The sequence below is a fragment of the Coturnix japonica genome, chromosome 5 (assembly GCF_001577835.2).
Source record: "Coturnix japonica isolate 7356 chromosome 5, Coturnix japonica 2.1, whole genome shotgun sequence".
Lineage (NCBI taxonomy): Eukaryota > Metazoa > Chordata > Aves > Galliformes > Phasianidae > Coturnix > Coturnix japonica.
In genome coordinates this window covers 2,719,012-2,738,928 of record NC_029520.1, presented here as the reverse complement: position 1 = coordinate 2,738,928, position 19,917 = coordinate 2,719,012, and the positions used below count along the sequence as shown (strand labels likewise).

General features: G+C 36.7%; 1 protein-coding gene across 4 annotated transcripts in view; it reads right to left on the bottom strand.

Annotated features, from left to right (window-relative positions):
• Nucleotides 1-19,917, bottom strand: part of ANO3 (anoctamin 3) — a 127,583-nt gene that overhangs the window by 42,860 nt on the left and 64,806 nt on the right. For 3 of the 4 annotated variants that reach the window (XM_032444968.1, XM_015863407.2, XM_015863408.2), the window contains exons 4-7: nt 17,792-17,928; nt 8,007-8,159; nt 5,841-5,941; nt 2,831-2,875 (exon numbers count right to left, since the gene is read on the bottom strand). In XM_032444968.1, the coding sequence (XP_032300859.1) occupies nt 2,831-2,875; nt 5,841-5,941; nt 8,007-8,159; nt 17,792-17,928 (436 nt within the window). The remainder of the gene's footprint in view (nt 1-2,830; nt 2,876-5,840; nt 5,942-8,006; nt 8,160-17,791; nt 17,929-19,917) is intronic. The other variant, XM_032444967.1, reaches the window with a different exon arrangement.

The following is a 19,917-nucleotide window of genomic DNA, read 5'->3' as shown; positions in this document are numbered from 1 at the left end:
AAAAACAGTTCAAGGTCTACCCATATCTAACACCACATCAGAGAGAAAACTAAGCCAAATGTGGGATCATCACTGTACATTTACAATTAAAATTTTCAATAGCTTCTTGCTATGTATTTACCAAGGTGTTGTTGCACACCAGGTATTTAATTGGTGCTGCAATTGAGGGATGCTCTTGATACCAAGCAGTATGAGAAACATCATCACATGAACTGTGGTCATAAAGCTGAAATAGAAAACAATTCCCACACAGGCACGTCCCTCCAGTATCTTGTTTGCTCAGACAATATCTTATTATGCAAGATGATTATCTGAATAGTTCCAGTGGAAGCTCTTCCAGCACAAAGTTATATAGAGTATTTGTAAGAAATTTCCACATGAATAACATGACCTGTTATTCTTTTTGGAAAACTAAATCCAAAAATCCCTGCAGATTATACCTACTCTGAAGATGCCAGTGCAAAGAAGCACTATGTAAGTGAATTTGGTGCACAGAGAACTAATCTAACATGATGAGGCCATCTACTGTGACTGGAGTTTCAGGGAGTTAAGGCAGCTTGATATACACCACCTCCATATTGCCGTGTTATGTGTACAGCAGTGATCTACTGTCACTTTTTCACTCTTTAACCACACTGATTTCAAGGAGCAATTATTTCTCCTTATGAAACAGCTAGTAGGATTTTCTGAATCCACAGTTAAAATGGAATGAGACACCAAAACTGAGCAACTGCTCACTTAGGATATTTTGACATCAATCCGTTCCCAGCAATTTCTTCTGTTTTTGCCTCCCACATTCTGACAAATTACAAGAGGTTCTACAAGTCTTGCTGAGAAGTAACGTACTGCAGCTCAGCTGCTGAACAAATTCGTTTTCAGTTTTCTAGCTTTACAAGTACAAAATTATTTTAACATTTCACTGGGGTGACACATCTTGAAGCAACTAAATCATAGTTTTCATTTCTCTTCTGTTACCCTTTAGCAAGGGGTAAGGGTAGATACAAGATCAATTTAACACCATGTAAGACCATAAATTTATGCAAATAAATAAAGAGGGAGAGATAAAATGTAGGTATCATGTAGGAGAGACACAGTCTATATCCGTAAGAGTTACACTCACCTTCACTGTTTTAGGCATGCTTCTATTAATCTTTCACAGACTTAAAGACGTGTAGACATACACATCTACCATATTACACTGATAGATACAGAGGAACTTCTATATCACAGTAAGGTCTAATGTAACAGTGTATTCTTAACCACAGAAACTCAGTACTTTAAAATTTTACCTTTGATCTACAAAGATTTAAATTTACATTCCACATCCTACGTTAAACTCCACTTAGCTTAGAAATACTTGATAAATTACACAGAAGTTGAACCTGAAAAGATTTAAGATGCAGAGACAATGGCAGCACAGAAACAGTGAGAACGATGAGATGTGTGTCAGCAATTTTCAAGTTAGCTTCTTTTCCCCCTTTCTGCACCCGACTGTATGAAATGCCAGAGAAAAACATATACAAACAATATATACAACAGCATGTTTCAGACATCTGTCCTTCTAAATAAGGAAGACACATTTGTTTAATACCTAGGACTCACCAGATGGATTTAAAACAAAATAATTTTGCAGTAAGCTCTATTAATTTTGCCAATGCATTACAAAGCACATCACTTACATCTTTCATAATGCACACTAAAATGGAGCAAGCATGTGGATGATTGGGAAGAGGAAAAATGCAGTTGTAAATTTATGTTGCAGGTTGTTTCATTGTAATATATTTTACTTGTTTATGTATGTTTTCCTTGATACTCAGCAGTGCATTGCCTACTTTTGCTAACTGATTACTTTGCAAACTGTTACCATGAGACTCTGCAAATTGCTCATGGAAAATAACGAGAACGCTTCATCATCTAAAGTAAGAGCAGGAGAATCTAAACCAAATGGAACTTAAAGATTCATCTCAAGCAAACCCAGAACGTAAAACTCTTTCAGGAGATTTCCCTTGTAAACATTTTCAAATCTTTTCCACAGGCAATTAGGACGTACAAGACTTCATGGCACTGACTAAAGCAGGAGGGAGCAGTCATAGTTCCCCAGCTCCCCCAGGCTCTTCCTGCTACACTTCTTCCTCTCCTAGCTGCCAGGAGCAGCTGGAGCTGAGGCTGGCATCCAATGCTATGGTTGGATGGCTTTCAGTAAAGAGACCCATTTACAGCAATGGCAGAGACAGAGGTTGAGAGAGGTTGGACTGTTAGACCAGATGATCTGGGAGGTCTTTTCCAATCCTGGTGATTCTATGAGATCATTCTCAGATCAGTGAGATCTTCTACTGCAGCAAAAACATTACTGTCAGCTATCAAATAGAAACTCAAACCAGCCTTCAAAGCATGTCATTGATTTAGTCCTGCTTAACAGAACGCATGTGAGAGATGATACATTTGCACCCCTAAAGAAATAGCTGACTACAGAATTTAGACTGAAGACATGAGCTCAAAAATAGCTTACATGCTAAAGAAACATCTCTCAGCAAGAGCAGATGTAACCGTAGAGCTTGATCCTGTATGAAATCTTTGCTGCCAGGAAAAGGATCACTTCTTTTTCCTGGCATAAGCACATCTGCATTTCTAAAATGAGAACTGGCAGGACTTTAAAGTACTGCATCTTGTTATAGAGGAATTTTTTAACACTCAGAGCTAACATATTTTGAGTTTTCAGGGAAATAATCTCATGTTCCAAGTTTCCTGGATAAATTTACAACTGCAAAATGGATTTTATTTAGCAGGGTGTCTATTTGACAAAATTAGAAGCTACACATCACCCACCAACCTGCCCATGGTTTTGCTCCTCCAGTCAGTGTAATAACATTTTTTCCTGAAAGAACAGCAAAAATCAGCTGAAAATAATCAAGCAAGAGACAGTAGAAAAGGACATATACATTAGGAAAAGAATACCAGACAATATAAAACATGCATTTTCATAGACAGACAGATGAAAAACAGTTTAAAAAGTAAATTGAAATAAGAGTATTTTCAAGGCTGAATTTTGCTCCTCAGAGAAATTTGCATTTCAGCTACATACTGTAGCTAATAATACCTGGTCAGGGATTCATTCATAAGACAACCATTAGATAGGGTTCAAATGCTGTTGTATTTATATTCATTTCCTGTCATCTTACATACATCATCCTTAAAGCTTGCCTAAATCCTTTCATCTTCTGCATGGTCCATTTATTTAGGAAGAATTAAAACAAGTTCATGTAGACACATTAAAATAAAGGCTTAACATTATCTTCAGATGATAGTTCATTCTCCCACATCCCTCATTCTAACACACATAAAAATGGCATTCCCACACTGGATATGAATGTAAATCTCCATCAGACAATAAAATCATCCAGAAACAATAGAGGTAACAAGATTTGCAACTGCCCATCTGGACATTATTTGAGATTCATTAAGATACACCAAAATAACACATTCATCCATCTATCAATCTGTAGGCTGTTGACAGCCTGACACTTGGTACAGCTAGGTAGAGATGCAAGTGAAACCCAAAAGAATTACTACAGCATCTGTAGACATCAGATTTAGTGATTTAGCTTCCAACAGTACACTTAAACACTCTTAGCTGTTTTGCACAAATAGAGCCCAGTTAGAAGCAGAAACAACTTATTTCTTCAGTGTACACAAGGATAATTTATGTTTCACAAGATATACTTGTGGACACTGATTAAATGAGGCTTTTGTTTGGGTTTCAGAGCCATCTCAGTTTCGTTTCTCCTGACACATAGATCACAGAAATAAGTCATGATTTAAACATTGTCCTATTATAAATTAGATTTGAAAGCATTTATATTTATTATATTTGAAGGCAACAGTGATTCCTACAGTGTTTTGAAATGCTAGAAGAAACATTTCTATCTCATACTGCTTATATTATGCATATTACGTATCTGCCACCATATGTAGGCATCATGGCATGCTAAAATTGAGTTCTAGGATGCTGGTTAGTCCCTCAATGGGGCAAAAAATTGTTACTTTTCAGTAAAAGAAATTTTTCTTAACATATTTAATAACTCTGTGTTTACAATCCTGCATTGAGCAGAACAAACCTGAGAAGTCTGAGCCTAATTCAGGAGATTCATTCTTCATGTATTATTCATTTAGGATACTGATACTCGGCATTCTAAGGACTGTAACCAAAAGCCAGATTTTTGCAGTGCTTCGCAAGATGATACATTCCCTGCATTGAAACACTGCTGGGAAGGTTAAGTTCTCTTCTTCAGTTATATATCCAACACAGATAGAAGCTGCTGATTATTCTGATAAAGTCAAAGAGAAATAAACTGTTCTCAGGACTATGTCACTGCGATTGTGGTATGACCTGAGCTTCCCCTGCCCACTGGATGATGAAAATAGCTCAGGAAACAATAGGCACCACTGAGTTTAGAAAAGCTGGACTTAAATAAGCAAGCCCAAGACTTAAAATAAGGACAGCGCTTTTGACAGAACATAAAGCCAGATTCTACAGTGTATGAGAGCAGGGTGTTGTTATGGAAGTGCACATGGCTACATTTGCATCCATGAAAAGATCAACAAAAGTTAATAAAAACAAAGATGAACACAATTTCTGCCTCAGAATGTCAGTAAGCCACAGACTTCTGGAAATACAGAAGGTACCATGGAATGCTGCCCTGCTTCTGTACTGAACATCCCACACTGACTGCTGGCAAAGCAAGATGGACTTCTGCTCTAACCTGAGTCTACTTTGTGTTCACTGTAAAACTATGGTGTTCAATTTCATTTTAAAAAGTGTAATTAAAGGACTAGCCTATTTGAAATATTCACACAAATTCTAGCTTGAGATCTCACTTTAACTCTACTTTAAATCCCCTAGAGGAGAAAAAGGAATGGTGATCTAGTGCATAGTACCCACAGAGATGAAGGTAAGCAGTAGGCTTCTTTCTGACCAGTAGTGTTTCACCCTATAGCGAACTAACAAGGTGAAGCACTGAATACAGACACAACTACGAGCAGCTTGCAAATAAAGCAGTCTTCTGAAAACTGACTGTTTTTGTTCTGAAGATCACTATTGATCTGTGAAGTTGCTAAAACGACGAAGAATTCAAATCACTGCTAAAACCCAACTTTCGTGATGTCGAGTACTGAAAGTAAAAAAGAAGTACTTCTGGAATAGGAATTTAGATTGTTTATGCATTTGTGTACACACACGCAAACGTTCATTGCTATATTTAAAATGCAGACAAGAATCATTCAAATTAAGGGAGCTCAAATGGCACTACAATAATATTTTTAAACACTCAGCATATGACTGTCACAGAAAGTATTTTTTAATGGAAAAGACTTTGAATGCATAATGAGATGATGTAGAAACTCAGAACATAACTGGGTATTTGAAACCAGCTTTGAGCTAAAGATGCTTCTCAATGACTAAGTTTCTGGCTTAGGACCAAAGCAAGAGAGCCACATTATGATAACTAAAGTCAGCAGGGATATGAAAGATAGAGAATTTGGCAATTTAAGTGCAAAAGGAGTTCTGCAAGGGAATTTTCCATGAGTCACACAGGTTTACAGCACACAACAAAGCTCTTCTCTCTCCATAAGAACAACATTGAGTTGAAAATAAATGTTTAAACCTATTAAAATTTCAGTTTTATTACAGAAGATACTGACTTGTCCAATAATATTTACTGCAAAAACAGTACAAGGAATTTGTTTAGCAGACGAGGAACTGAGCACTGAAGTAATTAATACATATATTTCTAAATATACTTCAAGCAAATATTACACATTCATTAACATGGTTTCCACCATACCTGAAAGGCATCCTGATGTTCATTCTTTCTGCATATTTGCACAGCGTCTCCCATGGACAGTGAATTTTAACAAACATGATATCACTGTTTGTTACAGCTGGCTGCAAAAAGTGATGATAAATAAACACATATTAATAATTCAAGCCTACGAGGCCCCACACAACTCCCCTCCCAGATGTATTTGCTTGAGTTTTCCATAATCAAACATTTTGGTAGAGCTGAGCCTGATAAAAGCCTCCTCAGGACTTGAAATATGCAAGGTTTGGTAAGCAAAGATAGAGGAAAATTCAGTCAGAGAGTTAACTGAATTATAAGTGCACAATATTCTGCCCCTCGGTGCCATAAGGTCAAAGTTCTGTAATACTGCTTCCAGGATTTCATTGATCTCCAAAGACAAGGAAAAAATAATAGTGGAAAGCAATTTCAATATTTTGATATTTAGAATCACTATCCTATACCAACACATTTTGTCTGAAATGTCAGTGCTTCTAAATTGACTCCAGCTGAAGATTATTCCTATTTCAATAAATATCTGAAAACCAGTTTGTTTGTTTGTTTGTTTTTTCCTGTCAGAGTCAAAACAATGTTTAAAAGCTTAAAAACAAGCTTAACAAAATTTCCAGGCCAGCTATCGACATATCTTCGATGTGCTATATTGCTACTGCAAGGACCTGCAAGGAACTAAAACCTTATTGCTTTCAAATGGAACATGTAAAGCAGTTCTACCGAATCGAGCTGAAGAAAATAATCAAGTTAAATACACGTGAACTACAGGAACTTCCTTTAGGAAAGACTAAATACATGTCTGTTTTACAAGTAATTCACAAAAGAGTAAAATTGCAAGGCCTGAGTTTGTTTCCTTTCTTTTTATGTTACAATTCTCAGTCCTGCTATTCTAATCACAACAGCAACAGCTTCACATCCTTTTGAAACAGTTTTTCACATTTCATGGCAGAAATATCAATCAAAGTGCAAAACACTGCAGCATAAAAGGATATCTGGGAAAGGAATGGAAAAGATAAACCAGGAGACAAATACATATATTTTTTTTCTGACAACACAGAGAACAGTTAAATATATACATGTATATTTATATGAAAGGCTGATTGTGAGCACCAAGGTAAAAATATTATTTAATCCCTAGAGTATCAGCAACTTTATTAGGAACCTAATTAGGAACCTAAAAGGATATTAATTTGGACTCTTGGGAAAACAAGCTATTACAGATCAGAGCAAAGCAGACAAAATCATTCTTTAAAGTGAAAAAAAGAAATCCTTTATACTATTTGAAGTTCTTGGTGTTTAAGGGTTTCAGCACACAAAGAAAAAGTGGGTTAACAGTGTGACGTGGCACAGCTTCTGATATTTTATTAAGTATGTCTAGAATAATAGGCTGTTTTTTTGTCTGTTTGTTTGCTTTTCTAATGGCATTCCAGGAAATCTGCAAGCCTGCCAAGCAGCACTAGATTGGAAACTATTTTAGCTCAGAGAACTCAATGCAAATTACAACATGTAAACTAGGGATGGATTAACTTGACATCATTACTCCTTTAAACATACCGGGAGATTAAATATCATGCATGATGTTACGAGACACAGGGGTTATATGTTAATGTGACAACATGGGCTACTGAAATTTCTTCTGTTTTGAAGATGTAAGTAGTTGGATGTTCCCTTGTGTACTGTACTACATCTGCACCTGTTCAGAAGTGATTCTGTGCTGGGGGATGCATGTGAGTGTATGTACACACATAAGTGCGCATGAGCAAAACATATCATACACACTGTCAAAATATTGTTATTATTAGGTTGGATATCAGGGGGAAGTTCTTTACTGTGAGAATGGTGAGGTGCTGGAACAGCTGCCTAGAGGGGGTGTGGATGCTCCATCCCTGGAGGTGTTCAAGGCCAGGCTGGATGGAGCCCGGGGTGGCTTGGTCTGGAGGATGGTGTCCCTGCCTTCAGCAGGGGGATTGGAGCTTGTTGGGATCTCTTCCTATTCAAGCCATTCTATGATTCTATGATTCTATGATTAATATACTAGCACTGAACAGAGGAACCAGTCTGACCAGAAAGACTTGTAAAACATCAGGATTCTGTTATAAATTTAGTCCAGCAAGACAGCATTGCAAAGGTTGCTTTACACCACATCAGCTGAGAACTCACCTCTCGCTCTAACATCAGTCCTTCTGCTCTCAAATTCTTCTCAAACGTGCTTCTTTTTTCTACCTGCAGGCTTGACTTTTTGTAGACCAGGATGTAATCAATGCGTTTCTTGCCATCTTTGAAGAAGAGGCCTGATGATGCCATGGCATCGGTCTGGAGAAGATCAAATTAACATTTGTTAAATACGGCATTCATAAAGATGAAAGGATCCATCACAAGTTCCCTGTAACACAGCACTTCCTGAAGCAAAGAGATATCCACACATCCACGGGATGAATATATTAAGAACAAGTCACAAGAACAGGTATTGGTTGCTCAGGAGTTCAAATCAATTAGAACAATCTAACATAACTGTACAACAACCACAATCTAGCCATTTCTGTTAGCAGTGCTTAAATCTCCTCTAGTTCCTTCCCACCGCACCAGTAAACGCAGCAGATCCTCTGATTTAACATGGAAAAGCCCACTTTACACAGCGCTGCTGCGAGCTATTTTTACGGTCTGTGTTTTGCATGATTCAGAATAGACAGTGACTATATCAGCTGGTGCCAGCCTATGAAGAGACTGGAATTTGAAAAGGTAAACTGAGAAACAGCTGCTGTCTTCTGGAGGCTGCAGCACCATTTAAACACAGTAGCCTGTCCAGAACATGTATGGGAGTTTAAAGGAAAATGCATCACACACACACAATATCAGAAGTCTATTGATGATGCATTGATTTTTATCAGCCAGAATGTTTATCATGGAATTGTATCTTATTTGGACTGTTTGAGATGATATTAATAAAACTCAGTCATATCCAACAGCTACTCTCTCCTCTGATAAGTGGAACCATGTGCTGGTGTGTGATGCCAGTGGCAGAGATACTGGATAGCAGCTCGTTGGTTTGCACAAGGTGTTTTACTTTTTAATACTCCCATATAGCTCACAGATGGCTTTTTACACATTCAGTGTTTGGGAGGTCCTCTCAGACTGCAAAAAAATGATGTTTTCTAAGGTTATTCTTCCTCTCTGCTTTCTTCCTCCCAGAACAACCAAGGAACAATTCTCAGGCCACTCATTGCTACAGAATTGCATCAACCCACCTTTGGAAATATAAGCGCTGTATGATTCCATTTAAATACAATTAGGCTTCTTTTTCTCCTCAGCAGCACGCGACGGCCTCAGTTGTCTTTATTTTCTGGATGTAACTTTTCAAAGCAACCCATGAAAGCACCTATTATTTGCTTATGTATTTCAATATTGAATATGTAAATAGAAAATGGGTATGTGATATCTAAACATCCTACCTGCCTGGAGCTGTGACTTTCACGCTGTGCTTCAATATGTTTACAGGATCACAAAATCTATCACTGACAATGACAACAAACAAACACAAACCCACAATGAAACAAGGCTTTTATTCCTGCTTGCTTTTTACTTCTAGATATCTGACTAAAAAACTGTACATTCAAATCTTATTTGCAACAGTGCAAACTTGCATTTGTTCTGTAAACCGAAAGGTGTTTTTAAAAGTATATTAGAAACCCAACTCACATTTTATATTATGATTACAATAGTGCAGTCCTTATACATAGATCCATTTGTAAATTCTAAAAAATGACATTTATGACACACCTAATCTACTCCCTACCTTCTCTTATCTCCTTCTACTACTCCTCTTTGCCAGAACCCACTCGATTTCTGTAATTCTTGTAATGACTTGAAGATATGAATGATGCTTTGGGGTAGCAATGTAGTATTCCAGCATAAGCATTTCACAAAAGCTGACTTGAATTGGCTTCTTTTCACATTCCATGAAGTTGGCAAAACAATAGGAAAATCCTGCCCAAAATTCCCCAATGGGGAGAGACGATGTATATCTCAGAGTTGCTGCTCATGCAATTTCTGTACAGACGTTCTGCAAATTAAATCTGCCTTTAAGTAAGACACCTTTACCTTTCCTCTGGACTATACTTTCTAGACATTTTCCACCTTGCTTTTCTCTCCTGGAATGTACTTTACTGCAAGAGCAAAGAGATCTGTTTTTTCCTTCCTCAGATTAACAGTGGTGCAAACATGCCCTCAGGTTCATCTGCACTGAACAGAAATCTCCAGGGGCAATGTTCAATAAATAACGATCTGCACTGTCAGTAGAAAGAAATTTCCCATCTGTTCATCTCCGAACACTTTCAGAGGATCTGATTCTTATGAAAAGTGCAATAGTGAAGCCACTGCTACGTTTGCTTTGCTGGTTTCACTTCAATGCAATTCTGGAAGAGCAATGCCCACTTATGTTACCAGAAGCATCTAGGTCAGTGAAATAATTGAGCTGGTGATTTTTACACACATTTATAATACATAAATTAATGGTGATTTCAGCTGATCTGAAAGGGTTCCATAATGTGTACGGAGAAAAGAGAGCATTAATTTCAATACTAAGGGTTAGTATTTACTGTTGTATTTGGAAAATAGATACAAAATCAGCCTGATCGATGTTTGTATCAGCAGTAGCCACCTGATCTCCTTTATCTCCTTTCATACACTCAAGAGTCTGGTATGGAAGCCTATTTACATTTCTGTTTGAGAAATTCTCTTTGGAGACTTGCTGCTGGAAAGGTACTACACAGGAACAGAGTAAGACTATTCTAATAAACTATGTAGGGTTAAGCAATCAGTAGAACCTTTTGGCAATAAGATAGACTAAATGAACAAACCAGCATTTCTTAGGAGATTCAGTTCATTCTAAGAAAAAAGCAGAAAATAAAGCAGAATAGTAACTTATGCACTCCTTTCATAAAACATCATCCTGCAGCATCTGGAAAGCTTAATTCAGAAAACTGTGCATTGACACAACAATAAACTCTCGTTAAAACACATGCTATTAGGTTTTAATCTTCCCAGCTGTGGAAAACTTGTTGTGCTTTACACTAGGAATGACAGATTCCCAAGCTATCTCTGGTGAAGTACTAAATATGCTGAACTGAGGTCACTGGTGATTGGTAGCAGATTGCTGGAAACCCCATTAGTATGCAACAGAAGCAAAAATTTCATGTGCTTTTATAATGACATCCTGAATCCACGTAGCATGCATCCCACCTTTCTGTAACCATAATGGCATTTCCATCACCAACTCACAGATCAGTTACAAGGAGACAAATGTTAATTACAATCCTTGTGCTGAGTCCCTGGTTTTAAAGTTATGTAAGAAATAACTAAAAATGCTTCAAAGTTCCACTGACAACCCCAACTTCATATACGATTGATCTGTGGAGAAAGCCTCACCAAGAGTACCAACAGCTGAAACTTTCCCAGCTGCTTAGGTTGCCTGAGGTGACTGCCTAAATTCCTCCATTTCAGAGAAGTAATCCTGCCAGGTCTGATCATTTAAATAGTGCCATACTGTCAGAATGCCCCTCTGCTGCCATCTGTCACATGGAAACAACATGCAATGGAACATTGGTAGGAAGGTTCAACCTCTACTGCCATACCACCAACATCTGCCTCTGATGCCATGGGACAACATAATAAAATAGGAGGCACTATTTCGGAGCAGCCCTTATATATAATGGTAATATGAGAAAATATTTAACATTAAACATTTTGAAACTGAATTAGAACCTTTTAATGTTCATCTTTGACATTATTCTTACTATCAACACTTAGTAAATAGAGCCTGACATGGACAAAATTGCTGGACTTGTTAGTTTCATGCATGAAATTTTCATTAATGTTATTTAACATTCAAAGGCAAAGCAAAGAGCTGGAAAGCAGACCTTTACTAGTAACACTTTAAAATCTGCTTCACATTTTCCTGAAGTTTGAAGTAATGACCAAACAAAACACAATGAGAGTGCTCATCTGGCAGCATGCACAAAGTGACTCGGACTCAGCTCAGAGCAGGTTATTCTGACCCAAGATATATATACAAGGAGAAACAACTTCTACTTCGGGGTGTAGCTCAGCCAGTGAACAGTCCATGTATCAGTTTCTGAATCTGAGGACAGTCATTTGCTTTCTAAAAAGAATTTAAGGTAGTTTCACATTTATAAGAATGCATAAGAACATAATTTCCTTGCCATAGCCAACAAAGGTAGGATTCAGTTACTTTAATGCTGACTGATATATCACACAAGAGTGAGACTCCACAGCACCATGAGTTTATTTTTACTCTACAAGAGACAGTGAAGTTCAACTGATCTCCACATAGGCTGTGGAATTTGCATTTAAATTTGTAAAAGAAATTAATAATATCAACAGAACACTACCTGTGATTGAAACTATAGGTGGACACACAAGGCTGAACTTCAGAATTCTGCTTTTACATTTGATAATTACCGAACTTTCTCCTCGAGATCTCTTTATTGCAAGGTGATGATGTTTGGAACAAGATTTATTTCCACCCTAAGATGGAACGAGATGTGAATTATGACTATTAAATTTGCAACAGAATCACAGAATCACAGAGCTGGAAGGGATCACTGGAGATTATTTAGTGCAACTTAGCATTAATGAAGTAATACATTAAAAAGAAGACTTATTGAGTTGCCTTTTTTTCTCTTTTTGTCTTTTTCTCTTTATTCTTCTTTTTTTTTTTTTTTTTTTTTTTTTCCTACCAGGGAATTTATAAGAGAAAGGAACAGTGTAATAAGAAAAAACGTGATTCTGTTACTGGAAATGATTCTCTGATCACTGAATCTCAGTCTCTCTGGTAACCCAAAGTAAGGCATTCAGTAAAGACACAAAGAAGATGTGAGAGAACAAAAAAGCCTTCTGGCCTTTGGTAGGTCATTAGGCAAGGTGTAACTTACATGATTCTACTCTACTTCCTTTAATATTCACAACTCTACCTCCTTTAATATTAACACGAACATGCAGATAGGATGCACAGTCTCAGCACACAAAGCAGAAACAAAACTGACTTGCACAAGAAGTGTGCCAAAGCAACTGACAAAATCTCCATTGAAAGTAACAAAGTCAAAGAGTGCACAACGAATTTGTCCAGTATTACTCGCTGTCAAAATGTTAAATCACAGTAGGAATGGCAGATAACTCCGTTAAACTATTTTGTATGTCTTAGCCATAATGTTTAAAAGTATTCTCTCAATTTCTATAGCAAAATATTTATGCCTCTGTCTAGAATCCTTGCTAAGATTGAAGACTGAACTTCTCATGTCCAGATTTGAGAAGTTCAATTGAGTATCACTTTCCTATCTAACACCCTATCATAATTTAAAAAATTCAAACTACACATACAATCTTGGTAAAAATATTCTGTACCACACAAAGTGGTAGCACTTAGTCTGTGAATATAAATTATTTGCTTGATATGGAAATTGACCAGCAAACATGTTCACTGACCTACTGCTGACATGCCAAACTTTTACAACCGCCACCATAAAGTTTATTGGCATGGAGCCTTCCAGGATAATTAGGGCAGCATAGAATATTCTGCAACATATAAAATACTTCCTATTCTTGCAGTGACTATCTGCTTGGGATAGAGAAGTGAGAGAAGAAGAATGCAGCATACAATCAAAACACACTGGTAGTCAGAGGCAAGGCAAGGAAAACAGCTTTCTGTATTTCTTTGTCTCTTCGATTTTTAAGAGATGTTTTAGAGATATTAATAGATGGGTTCAGGGCTACCAAATCATGTAAGAGACTGAAGTAGCCATGGAAACAATGTGACAATCAAGAACTAGTATGTGAACTTCTAAGGTAATAAAACTACCTATAAATGAACAGCTGTAAGTAGAATCGCTATTTCACATAAGGGAAACTTTTCTATCAATACCATTCGCTAGTGTTCATAAGATGTTAAGAGGTAAAATGATTACTGTGTGAGTCATGAAAACCATCCCACTTATTTTCATTACTCGTTCTCCTTAATAACATTACCGTGAAGTTTGTGTTAATATCTGTGGTAATAATTACATTGAAAGATATTGTTATTTGTTTCTACATTCGGAGCTTATGACTCAACTCTTTAAGTTTTCTTTGGAAATAGATGTTACTAATGCTAACTGCAACAGGCTTATTTCAAGAAAGAGCTGAGGTTCCATTTTACTGCTTGCTCTATTTCAGATCAAGCCTGTGACCCCAACAAAACTTTTCACCATCAGTATCTAACCACCTCTATTTGCTCCTTAGGTCTAATAGGAAGACGTAAGTAGGAACCACACTGACATGATTGCTGACAATTTCTTTTTTATCTTCTTTTTTTAAACTTGTATCTTTCACTGTGGTAAAATTTCTTACTACTTTCCCTGCTATTCCTGAACTAATTTCAAAGATGTCTTTTTCTTTTTCTTTTTTAAATTTATTTATTTTTTAATGAAACCTCACAGCAGATGAGAACCATACACTGAAAGCATCAACAGCATTAGCCTGTACTGCACTTGACCATATCATTCTGTCCTGAGGTAATGATTTTATCTGTTATCGTTCCTTTTAATCTTTGTTTACTTTTATGTTATAATAAATTGCATTATCAGGCTACTCCTTATCTATGAGACTCCTTTTGCTATTCTCCATTCCAGTCCATTGTTGTCAGATGACCATATCTGGCTGTGATTTATTCACTAAGACAATTTTAATTGCCAAATCTTCTCTTTGAGCATGCATTCCTGACTTCCATGGAACACATGAGCAAGATAGATTGATATAATGTACCTGAAATTAGTTATAAATTGTCAGGATTAGAACAGATGGCACAGTGTGCTTCAGGTTCTCACTGGCAGCCCTATATTTCAGTAATCATTGTAGTATTTTACACTGAACACACTGAGTTTTGCTCAAGCCATATTGAATTGTCATTATTCAGACCAGCTAATTGGAAACAACTCTCCACATTTTAAGCATTCGTTCATTTAAGATTTACTTAAAATTTTCGGAAGTTACAGAACATTTCCAGAGACTGAAAGAGAACCTGTGTCAGATCCTACCCAGCACAAAGCTATTTTTGACGTGCTAAATTGTGGTGGAGGGTGGCAGATAACACAAAAGACAGTTAGATAGGCCATTGTATATATAGCCCTTCGTTGTACTTCCTGAACCCATAGTAATAACACAAATGTGGTAAATAAAAACAAATGCAAGTGAAATTTCTCCAATGTGATATAGTCATTGGTACAAAAATAATACACAGCTATTGACTTCACTGCTTCACTGGGCATCTTTAGCTCCCCATTCAAGTGACAGAATCTGTTTAGCTCACTTTCCTTTCTTAGAGAAACAAGAACATTTCAAATATCACCCTTCCACTCAGGGACCTTCTCATTTCCTACATTTCACTCGCAATTAACAGATACTACTTATGTCATATTCTGTTCAGCTGTCCCTTGCTGGCATCATTCCTCTGCATGAGATCTCTTGGCAGAGGGATAAGTGAAGTCATACTTTCTAAGGAATCTCTGTAGCAGTTGGTGCTGAAAACAAGCAAATATAGATAACAAAAACAGCTTTTTTAATGGGTCTGAACAACTCTTGGGTTGTCAGTGTGAAATTCATGTGACTTTTAAAATATCAGCCTACACTACTACACTACAGAAAATAAAGAGTTACACATAATGAAATGAGCAAAGTAGATGACTACCAAGATTAACACTGGAATCAAAGTGCTATTGTCTCTATTATCTGATGTTTGTTAAGGCTTTAAAGGTGCTGCGATGCGAGTTTTAAATCATGCAATTGCACATCATGCAATTTGAAACACTAGGCAATTCCCCCCAAAAATGCACATTGGCTTTCATCATGACAGAACTTTTGCGACTGCTTATCACTGAGACATCAAGCAAGTCACCACTTGTTGCCAAGTCTCTCAGGTGCTAAACAATACTTCCAAACCTAAATTAGAATCATTAGCAGAGAAAAATAATATGCTTTTAACTTTTTAGGCTGCATTAGAGTAGTATTTCTGCTCTGGCTGATGTAGAAGACTAGTTTTTAATAATGCCAGCTGAGTTTCTTTGCATATGAGAGCACATACCTCCTGCAAAGCTGTCTTCTTTCCTTTTCACTGCAACTTTCAACAGTCCCACAAAGAAACAGAAGTTTTCCTTTGCTAGTTTTCTACCAGTCTAGGCTAATTTTTCCCTAGACAACTTCCACTAACTGCCAGAAGGATCTGTTCGCTGTTCCATAGGCAGAATAGTAACCTCCTCTTCCATGCTAAGACTTATTTATATCTCCTTTGCCTTTTTCCTGTGAAGGCAGACAAACAGTAAACAGGAGGAGAACATCTCATTTACAGAAATGGTATAAAAGCCAAAGTAAGCCTCCCAAGTGACTGCTATGATGAAAGTTGCTGTCAAGGTTAGAAGCCAGATGTGGCTTCAGAAGGCTCAAAACAGGTTTTTTCAGTGGGTCAGGATATACAAAGGTTGCAACATAAAAGTTGTATTTCTGTTTAAACTTAATACAAATACTAGGTGTTCCTTGCAGCTTTGAAAGAAAATGGAGTCATTTTGTATTTTACATGAAAACAGAAGAATAACTTGCTTTAACAGAATGACAAGTTTTTTACTAGACAGACATTATCTGTGACTGAACTTTTTTAGCTGTATCATAACATTACTGTTAGGAAAAACATTTAATTACCTACAATAAACCTTAATTCTGCAAATTCTGCATTTTTTGTTACCTCACATTTAATACAAAAGGCTTTGCCTGAGTAAGTAATAAAATCAAACAAGGTTCTGTTGAAAGCAAAACAAAACTCCAATAAAAATCCTACTAACACAAGAAGTTTTCATTGAAGTGCTGTAAATTAAAATTTAACCCTCCTCTGTCATTACTGAAGATTTATTTCTCTGTCACAGGTTTCCAAGTCTGTATATATCATTATCTATAAGCTTATCTCAATGTTATTAGATAGCTATCCTAAGAAGAAAGCTTTTTATGAAAGCATCCAATGGTCAGTCTCAGAGATCATACTGACCCCACTGTATGTCTTAGATAAACCTTTAGTGAATACATTACAGTGTGACTGAGAAAACAAGCTTCATATCAGTTAGAAGACTCATACTGAAACATGCATCCAGTGCTAAAATGACAAAACATAAAGGGCACAAGGTATGTCAGAAGTGTATAATGGCCTACTGAAAAGTGCAGTTTATGAAGAACAAATAATGTTAAAGAAATTTAGGCAGCTCCAGATTTGCAGCCAAGTATTACCAAAAACTGAGAATCATTATCTAAAGCTGTACTGCAGAATACACAATTTTCTAGTGCTTGAAGAAATAAATCACTCAGAACTTTGCGAGAATAAGTCATGTATCTTATGTTTACAATAAATTATGCATGGTTCAAAGGAAAACCATAGATCTCCCAATCTGGAGAGAAAACAAAAACAAGCCTATTTTCAACTTAAAATCACTTGTAATTCTACAGCATTACAACAGATGAACTCTTGTAGGAAATTCACTGAGATTAATACTGTGATTAATTGATTACTAGCTGAGATTACTTGTCAGTTTTGTCTGGTGAGATGCTTTTTTCAATCCATGCGAGGAGACCTGTGCTCTCAGTTCCGTGCACGGTCCATTTATCACAAGAAGGCAACAGTCTCTCAAATGGGTCATTACAAACCATTACAACATTTGCCATAATTCTGGGTGACTTCTGCTACAGACAATTCCCTGGACGGATTCTGTAAGCACTGTAAGGAACCTCCTGCAATTTTTTCCATGAAATGCCCCTTTATTTGAACTTTAGCTTAACTAAACCCATACAAATTATAGTTTGAAAACGTTTAAGCATATTGTTGCAATTGATACAATTCAGTGAAGTTTTGTGTTTGTTACCTTCAAAGATGATTTAGTTCGAGGTTCTGTTTTCTGCCTGGTGAGCTTGCTTTCAATAAGCAATGACTGATCTGTACGAACATCGTAATTTCCATGTTCTGAATCATCTGTGTACGTGTCTTTGTCCTTTCCTATGCCTGAAGAAAATAAAACAGGGAGCTCATTTTAGGTTATTGTGGAAAGAAACAGTAAACTTACAGCCACAGTTGAATATTCCTTTTAAGTGTTCCTTTTTCAATAACTTGCTTTCCTGTAAAAGCTTTATATTTGAAATGGTTGTCTTGTCTTAAACTAGAAATGACTTCTATTCGAGTACAAAGCCTACTGTGAATGTTTCACATTATTATTCAAGTTCAAAAAGCCCACAAAGTTCTTAGCTTTAGTTACAGACAAATGAAAGAAAAAAAAAAACATCAATCTAATCTACAAAGTGATAAAAGAAAATATATAAAATATTCAGATGGTTTGCTGCTTGACTCATAATAGAGGCATTTCGTATTACTGAAAATCTGCACACTAAGGTATCACAGTGACCACTTCAGAACACAATTTGAGGTGTACCTGATGACGACAGAAGACAGCTGACACCATGAAGAAGTGCTTTGCTCTCTGGTGGTTTTATTTTTAACTACTCAACAGAATATTTATAAACATATTTGAATAGTTCAGGTTGGATATTCGGAAAATTCCCTTCTCTGAAAGAGTGGTCAGATGCTGGAATGGACTGCACAGGGAGAGGGCTGAGTTAACATCCCTGGAGGTGTTCAAGAAACATTTAGATGTGGTACTAAGGAACACAATTTAGTGGGGAGATATCGGTGGTAGGTAAACTGTTGGACTAGATGACCTTGGAGGTCCTTTCCAACCTTGTTGATTTTATGATGATTCTACGAGCATCCTAACTGCAGGTGATTGAGAACCTTCATCAAAGCTTGTTAGGACCAACTATTAGGGGTTAGATTTCTCTACACCATAACTGCAGTTGCTCCCAATTAAGTATCGAGTCAATCTACCTGATTCTGCCAAAAGGGGGAAGTCTTTTTCAGATACTGAATTTCCTTGTACATTCTCCATCTAAAACAAGACTTCCTCAGCAGCAATATAATGGGGGATAATGCATGTGCACTATGGGACCATGCAAATTATATTGAATGCTGGAAAAATGTTTAGATTTGAAAAGAATATCTTAAAGATTAAAAAGATGGAATAATTATTCCCGCGCATCCACGTCTAGAAACTGCAAATTGAAACTATCGAGGCAGAAAAGTTACTCACAAATCATGAGCCAAATTTTCATCTCAACTCTCACATCAACATGAGAAAAGTCAGAGGAACTGGGAACAGTATTTATCTCAGTAATTCTAAACCCTAAATAGAAGCCAAGAAACAAGCCGTGGTTGCTGTGGGAACTGAAGTCTTGAATTTCCCGAATTTTATATTCAGAAAAGCTCATCTGCAACAACAAAGTATTTTTCATTCAGTTGTTCAGCCAAATTCTCCACAGTAAATATTACAGAAACAAAATAACCACAATTATCTCGCGTAGCCTAAACAATTCTGAGAAGGAATATTAAACTGGAACATTTACAGAGAGCTGCTTTCCCTGCTGTTTAGCTACTTACCTAGTAATTACACCAAATGAGCCCTCAGTAATTCCTTACGCTGATATTAACCTCAGTAAATCTGCAAAGGGAGATTTTAATGTTTAAAATAGTCTATTTTGATTGTGAGAGCACCAAACTAGAATATTAACAAAGTATCAATCTCCGGATAACAAAAGCAAATGAACAGAAAGACTACAGGATGCTTTAAAGTAGTAGGTATACAAGGTAGGAAACAGGATTCTGAAGTAAATGAGCTGACCTGACTTACTCCCAGATGCGACCGGCTCTTATATTTCCAAAGACCAAGAGCTTAGAAGAAAATTCAGTAAAATAAAAGGAAGGAAAATGAAACAGCCTCTTATAGCCAGACAGGCTATCAGTGTTGAAAGAAACACTTCATGCATATAAAAAAGTCTGTGTTTGTGAGCCAAGTTTTAACAGGAAAAAACACTTCAATTACATCTCACACTACCAAGAAATGTTTTAGTTTAGCTTAAATAATTCAGTTATGAAATGAGTTTC